This window comes from Chrysemys picta, chromosome 1 (genome assembly GCF_011386835.1).
Source record: "Chrysemys picta bellii isolate R12L10 chromosome 1, ASM1138683v2, whole genome shotgun sequence".
In the NCBI taxonomy this organism is placed as follows: Eukaryota; Metazoa; Chordata; order Testudines; family Emydidae; genus Chrysemys; species Chrysemys picta.
In genome coordinates, this window is record NC_088791.1 from 321,298,307 (window position 1) to 321,312,457 (window position 14,151).

The following is a 14,151-nucleotide window of genomic DNA, read 5'->3' on the forward strand; positions in this document are numbered from 1 at the left end:
CCCCCACACCCCCCTTTACCTGCTTCAGGCTTCCCGCGAATTAAATGTTCGCGGGAAGCAGGGGAGGGGGCAGAGACTTTGGGGAGGGGGCGGAGTTGGGGCGGGGGTATGGGCGGGGCTGGGCCGGGGCCCCGTGGAGTGTCCTCCATTTGGAAGCACAAAATATGGTAACCCTACCTTAAGCTTACTAGGGCAAAGAGTGACTGTAGCAGAGCAAAGACTCACCGGTGTGGCCCTTCCTGCTGGTCGTCTATGAATTAGTTCTTGTCCAGCCCAAGTGTCTGTCTCTCTGCTGGCCAGTGTCTCGCCTGCCTTAGGGCCCCCATGTCCCTCCTGGACCCTGGTGCCCTTTACCTCGGGGTTCTGCCCTCCGCAGTACCCCCCTACTCCGGGTCTCCCCTCCCAGGGGAACCCCCAACCCTCTACCCCCACCTTGCCTCAGTGGCTACTGCCAATCGTCATCTAGCCCCCTCTCACTGGGACAAACTGCAGTCTGTAAAGGCTACTCATCATTGGCGAGTGGATCAGACCAGCTGCCTCTGCCTAGCCCCAGGCTGCCCCTCTGCAGCCCCAGTACCTTCTTAGGCCTTAACCAAGTCCTCAGCCTGGGGAGTTGCCAGGCTGGAGCTCCCTAGCTCCTTTGCCCTTCCCCAGCACTGCTCCACCTCAGATACCCTTGCTCCCTCAGGCAGCTAGGTCCTCCTCTCTCTCCCTCTAGAGAGAGAGAGAGACTGACCCAGCTCCACCCTCAGCCCTTTTATCAGAGCCAGCTGTGGCCTGATAGGCGAAGCGGTCACAGCTGCAGCCACACCCAATCAGCCTACCCTTTTCAGGAGCAGGGCAATTGCCCCGCTGCAGTGACTTTCAGAAATATATAGTGCCTAGCATGGCAGCCTCAATAATAATTCCTCTTCTGTGTATATACCTTGGCTGGTTGTCAGACTCCTAAAGCAAGTCTTGAGTGAGCAGTGTTGCAAGGCTATGAATTTGATGAGTTTCATATGTCACAAAACATGACTATGACACGTCTCAGATTCAGACATAACTGAGGCCTGGTTAGGTTGTCCTAGCTACGTCTGGCAGTTTTGGAAAATTAAAACTACAGGAAAATACTGCAGAATGAAACTGACACAAAATCAGCTCCCTTCCCCTCCACAGAACCTGTAGAAGTACAGTAATAGTAAAAGAAGAGCAGAATAAATAAATTGAGTAATTAGATTTGTAGCTAGTGTTTTAAAAATACAGTATAAACAAAAAAGTAATTAGCCTTTTGTATTTAAAAAAAAAAACCTATATACTAGAAAGAAGTAAGCAAACCCAAATCCTATTGTGCTCTTAAATTCTAAGATTTAAGACATAGATTATAACTGTAAAATAAGAAGAGCACATATTTTATACTGCAGAAAAAAAAGACATGCTACAAAACCCATCAAACTTACCTAGGGCTTTACATGCAAAAAGGGCCATTGAACTCTGAAGTCTGTCTGGTCTGACAGCCTGGACCACAAGGACCTTAAGATAAAGTATATTCAGTAAGAGTCAAGTATATTAGAAGAGCAGTACTAGTAACAATTCTAAACCTGAACAGTAAGCTTACAATAATACAATAAAATAAAATCCTTTGGTGGGAGAAGGAAGATTCTTCTTAAAAGATCTGAATTGTAAATGCTTTTTTCTAGAATGGGTTTGTCAACTTTGGTATATAATTATAAATGATCTAGTAAAACTATTCCAATTCAAATATAAACAGCTAACATAACTGTTCCTTTTGGGTGCAATTCATCCCTATGTAGACAGCCACAGAAGCACTATGGACCACTTAAATTCTCCCTTGTGATGGGATATTCACCCCCTACACTAGCCCAGAGAGGCTTAACAGGCTCAGGAAGGGGTAAGTAACCTGTGAGGACACATCTGAGGGAGAATTAGGGTTGATACGCAAGCTTTCATTGAGAATGGAGCCCAGCTGGGCATATGCAGGTGGGGCTAGTATAAGGCCAAGAAGCAAGGACAAAAGGGGCTGCAGTGTGGAAGCCTTCAGTCACTCTGGGCTTAGAGAGGGAAAGGAGGAAATCCAGGGAGCCACTAGAAGCCCTAGAATCCTAGCCCTGAATGAAGGGTTTACCCAGTGGGGTGGTGGAGCAAAAGCCAGATAAAGACATAGTAGGAAAACATCCAGGGAAATGACAGCAAGGCTTGGGACAGTGCATACCTTGGTCGTTGATTTGAGGGTTCCTAGGCTGGAATCCGAAGTAGAGGGCAGGCCCAGGGTCCCTACCTGCCACTGGATAAGTGGCATAGTCTTGAGTTGGAGGACTGGGAATCATACCCAAACAGTCAGTTCAATGAGACTTTTGCGGAAGGGGAAAACTATAGTGAGCTGGCTAGAGGGCCAAGCCACAAAGAGGACGCATCCTGAGTCACAAAGAAGCACTGCAACTCTGGAGAATGAACGAAACATGCTAAATCCATTCTGAAGCACTTGGAGGAGAGGAAGGTGATCAGGAACAGTCAACATGGATTCACGAAGGGCAAGTCATACCTGACCAACCTGATTGCCTTCTATGATGAGACAACTGACTCTGTGGATATGGGGAAAGCAGTGGACGTGATATACCTTGACTTTAGCAAAGCTTTTGATATGGTCTCCCACAGTATTCTTGACAACAAGTTAAAGAATTATGGATTGGATGAATGGACTATAAGGTGGATAGAAAGCTGGCTAGATCGTCGGGCTCAACGGATAATGATCAACAGCTCAATGATCTAGTTGGCAGCCGGTATCAAGCGGAGTGCCCCAGTGGTCGGTCCTGGGGCTGGTTTTGTTCAACATCTTCATTAATGATCTGAATGATGGGATAGATTGAACCCTCAGCAAGTTCACAGATGACACTAAACTGGGGGGAGAGGTAGATATGCTAGAGGGTAGGGATAGGGTCCAGAGTGACCTAGACAAATTGGAGGCTTGGGCCAAAATAAATCAGATGAGGTTCAACAAGGACAAGTGCAGAATCCTGCACTTAGGACGGAAGAATCCCATGCACTGCTACAGGCAGGGAACTGACTGGCTAAGCGGCAGTTCTGTAGAAAAGGACCTGGGGATTACAGTGGATGAGAAGTGATTATTCCCCTCTATTTAGCACTGGTGAGGCCACATCTGGAGTACTGCATCCAGTTTTGGGCCCACCACTACAGAAATGATGTGGACAAATAGGAGAGAGTCCAGTGGAGAGCAACAAAAATGATTAGGGGGCTGGGGCACATAACTTATGAGGAGAGGCTGAGGAAACTGGGCTTATTTAGTCTGCAGAAGAGAAGAGTGAGTGGGGATTTGATAGCAGCCTTCAACTACCTGAAGGGGGGTTTCAAAGAGGATGGAGTTCGGCTGTTCTCAATGGTAGCATATGACAGAACAAGGAGCAATGGTCTCAAGTTGCACTGCGGGAGGTCTAGGTTGAATATTAGGAAAAACTATTTCACTAGGGGGGTGGTGAAACACTGGATCGGGTTACCTAGGAGGTGATGGAATCTCCATCCTTAGAGGTTTTTAAGGCCCGGCTTGACAAAGTCCTGGCTGGGATGATTTAGTTGGGATTGGTCCTGTTTTGAGGATGGGGTTGGACTAGATGACCTCCTGAGGTCTCTTCCAACCCTAATCTTCTATGATTCTAAGGTGGACAGGACATTAACTCACTTGGAGGCTGATGTATAGGGGAAGTCCCCTGGCCTGGATCAAAGGCAAGTTAAAGAGAACACTCCATGATGAGGAGTTTCAGTCTGATCTCTTGATTTTTCCTGGCCCTGTTCTTGAGGGCTGCACAAAAATTAATTTTTTGAGGAATGTTTGTGTGTGTTTGAGGGAGCTTACCAATCCTGCACTGATTAAACACCTGCTCTAGGCCCAAGAAACCACACCCTTCCACCTCTGCTGGGCATGCTCCAACCTGAGGCAGCATTTTAAAGGGGGCGACTCAGTTCAGTCTGGGTCAACTGTGGAGAAGAGCAATCACGTGAGGCAGCTTCCTGCCGGAAAGCAACCAAAGCTCCACACTGCCAGGACAGAGCCTCATAGCCAAGCCAAGAAAGTCCAATTACTGTGGGAGCTGGGGCCAGCAGAAGAGACTCAAGAGACAGATCAGAGGGGAATGCAACAGGCACCCCAAATCCAACTCTATGACTCTGGAGGAACTGAAACAAGGGTAGGAAATGACCCAGGGAGCGTGATTAGGTGTATCAGGCCCTGAGCCCTGTGTGAGGGCCACTGTTTCATAGGACCCTGGACTGGAACCCGGTGGAGTAGGGTGAGCCCAGGTTCCCATACCACCCTCCCAGTCTCAGCACTACCCTGAATCATAGCCACTGAGCAAGGCGGCCTTTGGACTCTCTACCCCTAGTAACTAGTACTGTCAGCCTGGAGCACACAGCCGACCCTCAAAAGTGTGTGTCCCAGACAGCTAATACAGCTGACCGTTATAGCATCCTAGCAAGTAAGGCAATGCTTGAATCCAGTGATGCAGGAATACCCCTGCAAGAGAGAAAAACACCACCCTCTGGAGGGAAGTTAGGAAAAAGGGGAAAAATAAAATAAATATCCTCCAAATAAAAGAAAAGCATCAAAAGACTATACTGAACTAAACTACACACTAATAAACAACTAAACTAGACTAGAAGGCAACTTAACAGTTAAATGGACATAGTAGATACTCTGTCTCAAGCCAAGGCAGTTGAGAAGGAACTGAGGACAGGTCGCCCACATAACCATATATATCCTTGGCACAGGGCATGAGGAGGTGTAGGGTGCAGGCCAAATGAGCACTACTATAAAAAATCTCCAATCAAATGCATGGGGTGCATGCGCACCTGAAATGGATACAGGGACTCCTGAATTGGAGCATCCATAGGGACATTACTTGAAGAACTATGTGTTTGTCATGAAAAACACACTAATATCATTACTTTATATTATCATTTCCTGCAGCTGAAACTTAGTGGAGCACACCTAATCTGTTGGGTAAATTTTCAACAGATATAAAGCTATGTATGATAGTCAGCACTGACTTTGTAAGTGTTATACTAATGTGCCTGTTCTGAAAGCATCTCTGATTGGTTTAATATAAATAGCACCTGTAATCTCTTTATCCTGAGCTACTTTATCCTGAGCTACTCCAACTAAACCTCTAAATTACACAAATGTTTTTATTACCAACAAACCCCAAAACCACCCCTATACAGCACATATAGTTGATTCACCCACTCCCCTCGTCTCTCACAGTTAGGCTGTGATACATATCAATTCAGCCCACACCGACAAAGGTATTTTAGGTTCCTAACTTCCAATGAAATCAATGGAAGTTAGAAGCCTAAATACCTTTGAGGACCTGAGCCTTCCCTACTAACTATCTTCATAGGATCGTTCACAGGTAGCTTCCTACATAATGTATGCTTTAAAGTTCTGTACATTGGTGGCTCTGGGACATACAGTCAGCCATGCCCAGTTCAGTTTATAGTCCCTTTCCTCAGGGCTCTGTTTATTCTCCAACACAAAACAAAAGGAAAGGAAATGCAGAACAACAACAAAAGCAATAGCTTTGTTCTTGGCTGAGAGGGTGGAGCCCTCTGGACTTTGGTAACTAAATCGTCTGGACCACACCAGCCTAGGGAGGCCCTTGGGACCTCCTTGCAGCCTTCTCCTTGTCTCTGTCTCCTCTCACACCCCCTCCCCCCACCTCCCTCCCTCCAGTGGAGTTGGGGCCCTCATTTATATCTTCCAGCTAGGAATCAGGCCCAACCAGTGGGTGCAGTTTAGCTGAGTCAGCTGATTCCCTCCAGAACAGGGACAGCTGGTCATTAGAGCCCCTGGCCTTGAAAGGGCCAGACCTCACTGTTGCATGTACCCCAAGGATTCCCAAACTGTGGTATGTGGGGTACATGAGATATCTCAGGGGGGGGGGTACCTGGGAGCAATTGTGCAATGGTGGATTTTATTTATTATTTCATTTATTGCATTTTCATAATAGGCTGTTCAGACAACACTTTAAAACTCTGGGAATTTGTTATATAAACTATGGTAGTTAATTTCCTTCAAGATGTAGTAATGTATTAATGAAAACACAGATACACAGAGACGCTGACGTACAGAGACCTCAACTCCAGTCACCGTACTGCGCAGGTTCAGTTGCCCAGCAACTGTCCAGTTTAGCTGAGCTCAGAACTTAGTCAGGTGTTTTTTTTCACCCCCAGTTGTATATGTCGCACTATAACTATATTTGTACATAACAGTGAAATATAGACAGATGGCTAAAGACTGGCAGTATTAAGAAGAACACACGAAGTACCAGCGATGAGAAGAGTAGGGGTACACAGGCAACTGGTAAATCTGGAAGGGGGTAAGCAGGCAGCTGGTAGATCTGGAAGGGGGTACACAATAAGAAAAGTTTGGGAACCTCTGCTCTAAGGATATATCTACACTGCAATTAAACACCTGCAGCTGGCCTGTGCCAGCTTTCCCAGGCTCATGGGGTTCAAGCTAAAGGGCTATTTCACTGAGGTGGGAGGGTCTCAGAGCTCAGGCTGTAGCCCGAGGCCGAATATGTACACCACCATTAAACATCCCCTTAGCCCGAGCCCCGTCAGCCTGAGTGAGCTGGCACAGGCCAGCTGCAGGTATCTAACTGCAGTGTAGACATACCCTAAGAAGGGTACACTACTTCTTAAAGGGTACATCATGCAAGAAGCTAACCTCTGAGTGGGACTTAAATAATTCTGTGCAAGTGTTTCCTCCCATCACTGTTGGGATACATTTTCATTACGTTCTAAAAGACAAAGACACCCTTTACGCTCATCATACTGGTGTTTGATGGGTTGTTTTTTTTCCTTTAGTTTTTTTTTTAATTCTCTAGAAACTGTGATGAAGACACATCGGGGACATATGAACTATTGTTCTGCATATTATAGAATGAAGCATGTTATTCAGATAAGAGCTTTTGTAAAATGGTTTGTTTATAGTTTATTCCTAATTTCTGTGATTGTTGTTAAAAAAGTCCCCTTATTTTCTCTCTTTTTCTTTTTTTTGTGCTAGATACTTGGCTGTTTTTTTAAAGATGAATTTATTGAGATACCTAGGGAAGGCTGTGTGATTTATGTGCTCTGGCAGTAATTGCAGGATGTTTAATTTGTCAGAAGTACCCGACCAGGGTTTTGAGAAGTGAGAGGCCTTTGTCATTCCTGCTAATCCAGTTTCTGTTGTTTACTGCGCATAGCAACATCTGGTGGCAGGACAACTTAGAGGAACTGAAAGTAGAAAATCCACTGTAATCAAGTTTTCTATTTTCATTTGTGTTATATGCAGCCTGTATATTTCTAAGCCACACAAGATTCCCTATGTGCAGACTTCTGTACCCCGGTCTGGATGGGAGGGATGGCCTTGGCTCTTGAAAATATTCTCAACATACTTTGCACATTAGTGTACTGACAAGCTCCCCAGGGCAAGGGCCATGTCCTTCTATATGTCTGTATAACATTTACCACAATGTGACCTCAATACCTATTTGAGCTTCCACCTACAGACACTACCACAATACAAATAACATGGGGCCCAATAGGCAGCCAAGTAAGTTTGGTATATTTGGGGAATCAGCAACTGCTGAGATGTGGAATGTGTCCTGTATGGTTCTTTGCAGAGGGTTACAGCTGACTGTGATCTCCATAGTGGCTAACTTTGCCTAAGGAGTTATCATAGATTGGGAAGTGGTGTACCTTTCTTTAGGCTAAAATGGTTGCTAAGCCCCTTATTTTCATGCTGGGATCACACATAACAATCTGACTCCTTATCCCTCTACAAGTCCACCCCAACACCATCTACCAGAAAGCTTACTTTGGGTACTTGTCACCCTTAGTATGTGTTCAGAACCTCACTAGCAGTGCTCAGTATCTCACAGCATTGAGCTTGGCAATTTTAAAACATTAAACCTTCAGACCTAAGCTACAAAAAATATTTCAAAAACACAATGCAGTGGGGGTGGAGAGAGATAATGAAAGGGAGCGAGAGGACCTTCTATAGGGCAGGAGGCATTTATCATATACCTGTGCATCTACCAGAATAGACCCATTGGAAGGTATGAAAATAAATAATTTACACTGCTAACCAACACTTTAGCAAACCTTTGTTCAGCTGCTACCTGGTAAATCTAGAAGTGCACACTTTATTAATGATGTTGATAGGCATCATCTGACTTTTGCTAGATTATATCTGTTATTGTATTTCTAGAAGTGAATAATTACCTCTCCCCTCACCCTTTAAAAATCTTTGGAAATTAAATGCAACTTCCCACCCAAAAAACCTCCTATTTCAATACAATATTAAAATAAAATATTAAAAATTTAAAAGTCTAGAAAAGCAAAAATCAAAGTAAAAATTAATGCAACGTTAACTCTGTCTCTTCTGTGCGTACATTATAATATGATCGTATGTTATTGTAGATACATAAAAAAATCTCTATATAAGGTTGTAGAAAAAGTTATATATAATCCTATTTTATCATCTGAAAACTAATAATGACAGCAGCATTATAATATTTAGCACTTACAGGGATTTTTCTTATCATACTTCAAAGAACTTTTGCAGGTGAAAAAGTATCATCAGCTCCATTTTACAAAGAGGAAAACTTGAGGGGGAGACAGTTAAGAGACAGATGACATTGTGAGTCAATGACGGAGTTGGGACTAAAACCCAATTCTCTTGACCGTGAATTCCATGCTCCTATTCTCTGGATCGAATTGCCTCCCTAATATGAGGGATAAATAAAGATGTTTGTGCAAAAAAGTGCAGAGTTCATGTTGCATGTTCAACCTTAACTGTTGCATTTCCTGACCTTTCAGTGCTTAACTTGCAATCTTAAAGTTGCATGAATGTAGGGGGGTTCATGTTTAATGTTGGGGTAATTTAATGATATCCAGCTTGACAGGCTGAGAAATACTGCAGTAAGGCACCAGTGACAAGGAAAGGAGCGTATCACCTGTCTGGAAAATGAAACTTGTACATTTTAGTGAACAATCTCCTATCCTAAAGCAGATACTCAGTTTGAGTACCAACCCACCAACACATACATTAAAGACCCTGGTAAAATGGTAATGGACATTAAAAATAAATTAATACATTTTAATTAGCTAAACTAATCGTGCCCCCATTGAAGACAACATAATTTAAGTCAATGATTATTCTTAAACTACGATAGGAGCCTAATGTCTTAATCATGAAGTAAAATTGAGTTTCAACACAGAGAGTAGAAGTATTTTCAAAATAATTCAGTATTAAAGTATTACCTGCTGAAATAGGGTAATATTCTTTGCAATAATGGATGGAAAATCTTGTTCACACGTAGAGCTCTGAGAGAATGTACGCCACATATCTGCATCTTCAAAGCAGAGTGTCTGATATAGAGCTGGGAGAGAGATCTACAAAGCAAATAGTGCACATTTAACATTTCTCCCCCTCTCCCCCCAAGTTGCTTTTGGTCCCTACGGAAAGGAGGAAGTGAAAAATAACCAACACTGAAGTATCACAGTTCTAGTGCTCTGAAGCTAGTTAATTTCTCTCCCTCATGAACTCTCAGCCCTTCCCTTCTTGCTGGTGAGCTTTACGCAGTAGGAGAGTAGCCCTAGATCAGTACTTCAGAGATTGTTACTTTTATTTCACCCCTTTCAGCAGGGGAACATGGACTGATTTCTCTTACGACAGCCTAAGAAAACATTGGGACTTCAAATTATTATGAAGCAACCCAATTTGACCACTAGAGACCTCAAACTGGCCTCTAAATGTGGGCATGGAAATTTAATCTAGCTACCCAATTTATGCATGTAAAATTGTAGATACGAATTTTTAGGCTACTTATGAAAATACGGTCTTGCATTCTAGAAATTTGTCAAAATGCTAAATAATTTTTCTACTTCCCATAATGGTTATTTTTATAACCATAGATGATAGCTTTCAACTGGGTACATATTAGACTGTTTTTTGGAAGAGGTAATAAATAGTTCTTAATTAATTTTGAATACAGTTTAAAATAACTAAAACTGTATTCATGTTGGAAAATATTTAGTTTATTTTCAACTGCATATTAATACTTCCAAATAAATCAATACTATTTCAAATTGAATTTAAATCATCACATAGACAATACCTTCAGCGATGCTACTGCCCAAGTTCGTTCCTGTTCTATCCAAGATGGAATTTGGTCACGGATACCTCTTTGTGAATCCTTATAAAACAAAATAAGCTATATATTTGTAAAATTCAAACCTACAAGTTGTTTAATAACTAAAGTTTCAAAATGAAAACAGATATGAAAACACTGGCAACATCCTTTACAGGAACCTTTCAATGGTGTTCTATTAATAAATTTATGAATAGTGTAGCAATGTTTGTTTATTATTGCTATTTTATAAAGTTATTACATACAAGAGGCACCTCAGACTTGACTAGATTTAGTCCTCCCCCATCCATCTTTGCAGCAGATGAGTACTTCTAAAATACTGAAATCTAGATACTTTATTAATACATTAAAATAAACTTTACAATAATGTTTTATTGCCTCACTGAAACACATTGATGACACACATGGATCCTTAGGAGGCCACTGTAGAAGAACCCACAGGATTTATCTCAATTTAGGGCTGACTGCAGGAGATGTCATACTGAGAAAGTAAACAATCTGGTTAGAAATGTTCCAGTCTGGATCCTGACCTTTCCCTAGGACATCTGATGTATACAAAGCAGCAAAAAATAATAAAATAAAATAAATAATAAATAATAATAATAATAATAATATGGATGAAAAAGCATGTAAAATACAGGAACAAGATTTCTAAAATGTCATATAGATGACCATGTAATGGGGCACCATTACATGACCATGTAATGATATGACCCCCCATATCAGTCAGGAGAAGGCTAACAAGCTCCTCTGTGCTCAACTGTTACCAGACAGGCACACCTGCAGAGCCTACTCCAGCTGGAGGAAGCAAGCTTTAAAAGAAGATGCTTGTCACAGGAAGGCACAGCAACCAGGAAGAAAGCTGCTGTCCCTCAGGAGTAGCTGGCCCTTGCTACAGAATGACAAAGTGGAAAACAGCTGACAAGACTCTGCTGCCCACCAGACCTTTATAAGGTACCTTATAGAATGCCCCTTAAACAGGAGGAGGACCCAGAAAGGGTGGAATAAAGTTCCCAAACAGGGAAAGGACTCTTAAAGGGGAAGAGATTCTAAAGCTGCACGAGTGTGATCTAGATAAAGATCCAGCCTATCAGAGAACACCATTTGGAGCAATTAGCTGCCAAAGGATTTTTTTTCCAGAGGAATGAAAGTCGGGACTGTAGTACTCAACAAAGGTGTTCATGGATGATCAGAACATCATGGATGATATTTCCTCTGTGGTGACTCACACTCTTTCTGCCCACCATAGCACCACAGAATGTGCTGAATGGACTCTGCTCCCTTTTTGGACTAGTTTCTGTGCAACCATGTAAACTTGATGTTTAAGTAAATTCCATCTTAATGTCTCTTTCTACATACATGAAGATGAGCTTCACTTTGGGCAGACCAAAGGAAAAATAATCCCTAGTAATGTATGGAGAACAGAGTTTATCCTTGTGACAGATGATTTTGAAGTTGGAAGAATCTTCTCTTTATGGGCCAGTGCGTTTTAACAGCATACATTTTGGAGACATTTCTGACTGTTGTGCTTGTAACCAAGAAGCATGGTATTAGAAGCCATTAGTTTGAAATATCTGGTTCTGACAGACTTTAGCCCTCTGGACAGATCCCAGATAGGGAAGACAGGACTTTGGGTTTGGACAGATGCTGCACAAGGACATTTATTATTGCAGGATGATCTACTAGAGATTTAAATGAGCCCTTGTGCAATATGCTATTTAGTGTTGGATCATCAGCAATGATGGTGGGATGTCTCACAGTAGGTCATTCTGTACAATTCCAGAAGAGCTATAATGCTTGTTTTCTTGGGCTTGACTATATTGACACTAATGGGAGAACACTGTCCAAATTCTTGCACAGGCCAAGGGGATAGAAAATTTCTATGAAGCTATGAAACACTATTATTTTGGAGGAATCGATTATCTTGTTTAGTACCCATCATTAAATAGCCAATATGTCTCTCAGTCTGGATTAGGATGAAGTAGAAAGCAATAACATAGCAGATGGACTGGAGACAGTTTATGACAGCTTCACTAGGTCCAAGTACCATGGACTTCTTGGCTGACTTTAGGGCAATAACAATTGCAATTCCCTCCCCCCCCCCTCTTTAAAATCTTCCGTAAAACTCGTCCTAGTAGTAGAAGGGGGGAAGCATAGACAAGCAAATTCAGCTGTTAGTGAAACTGTATATTTCCAGTGATCTTGGGTGAAGAAAATCACAGGGTTTTTTTGTGTTTTGACTGAACACAAATAGGAACGCTTAGTGATGGCCTACCTCCCTGGGTATCAGCTTTTTAGAACCAGATATTTAGTTTTTTTGGACTATTTGCTGAAAACTTACCTAGTCCTCTTGTGTCTTCAATATGCCCTTTTTATACTGATCGTTATTATTAGGCTAGGTGACCTTCTGCTCAAGAAAAAAAAGTTATTGTTTGGCATTTAGATTTGCACTTCTTCTGCCCTATTCCTGATTTATATATTCCACGATCATCGTGATGTCTCATTGAAGAAGAAAGTGCTCCTTTCTCAGGGGCTCCTGGAAGTTCGATGAGCCATGCTGGCCATCTCTAGGAAGTTGATACTCTAGAGTCCTTCTGACATTGACCAAGTTCCAGGATGTTGTCCCATGTGCAATCCCCAACCTGGAAGACTGGCATCTGTGGTCAGGGTTTTGGATTCAAGATTTTGCAGTACGAATGCTACCATACCATCCTGTTTCCACCCACTGATAGGCTGGATGTTATCTTTATTTTCCTCTAAATCTCAAATTTTGGAATTGTTCCAGGTTTTTAAGAGAGATCCCCAAAATTCCCTCATGTGCAGTCTTGTCCACGAATAATGTTTGAAGCTAAATGACCAAAGAGCAGCAGGTAAATATGGATGAAGGAAGCCCTGCTGCAGTCATACTGATAGCTTGGATTGGAAGGAGAGACTGAAAGCATTCCCTGATCTGGGCTTCCCTATGCTATGCCAGATCTTACCCCTGCAAAAAGAAAAACCCTTCTCTTGGTCCATCATTGTGAGTAACAACAAAAGAGCTTCTGCCTTTATATTACACCTGGCAGTCCACCTCAATTTTGGGGGAGGAGCTAGAGTCTGTGGAAAGAAGTGAAGATCTGGATACTTTGGGACCTTTTTTTCCTTTTGGGGTTTTTTTTTTTTTTTTTTGGCTGTCCTTGGGAGGTAATTGCTCCATTGAAGGACTGGTCTCTTATCATCCGACGCTCTGTTTTGCCCCACAGCCTACATGGGGTAGAATCTTGAGCCCCATCTTCATCATCCAATATGTAATCAGAGAAGTGGCCCAGGAACGTCTCTGAAAAATCCTCGGGAAGAGGGAGAGTCCAAAAAGACACTAAATTCCTTGACAAGTCAATCAATTATCCACATAAAAACCTGGGAAAGACCTTAACCATTGTTCCTTTAGAGGTGGATTGGACCAAATGGTCTGGAGGGTTGGACTTACCCTTAAAGAGTCCTGGATGGGTGAGTAAGCCCAGTTTGCTGAATCCAAGGACTGAAGTTGACTGACCAGCCCTTGCAGAGGTGTCCCTGGAGCAATCTCAACTGATGTGAGGATTACACAGAGGCCTCAAAAATCCATTCACCATCCAAAACCCTTCCCCTCACAGAGCAAGGTTAGACTCATAGACTTTAAGGACAGAAAAGACGATCATGATCATCTAGTCTGACCTCCTGCACATTGCAGGATACAGAACTTCGCCCACCCACTTAGACCCACAACCCCTGGCTGAGTTACTGAAATCCTCAAAACATGATTTAAAGACTTCAAGTTACAGAGAATCTGCTCTATACACTAGTTTAAACCTGCAAATGACCCTGTGCCCCATGCTGCAGAGGAAGGTGAACGCCCCCGCCCCCTAACCTCCAAGGTCTCTTATTAATGTGACCTGGGCAAAATTCCTTCCTGACACGAAAT

At 42.7% G+C, this 14,151-nt stretch overlaps 1 protein-coding gene across 3 annotated transcripts in view; it reads right to left on the bottom strand.

Moving 5' to 3' along the window:
• The window catches only part of DYNC2H1 (dynein cytoplasmic 2 heavy chain 1), a 418,528-nt gene that overhangs the window by 181,953 nt on the left and 222,424 nt on the right, over positions 1 to 14,151 (bottom strand). For all 3 annotated transcript variants that reach the window (XM_024099590.3, XM_024099589.3, XM_024099588.3), the window contains 3 exons: positions 10,179 to 10,256; positions 9,322 to 9,453; positions 1,440 to 1,512 (listed from right to left, as the gene is read on the bottom strand). In XM_024099590.3, coding sequence (XP_023955358.2) covers positions 1,440 to 1,512; positions 9,322 to 9,453; positions 10,179 to 10,256 — 283 coding nt within the window. The remainder of the gene's footprint in view (positions 1 to 1,439; positions 1,513 to 9,321; positions 9,454 to 10,178; positions 10,257 to 14,151) is intronic.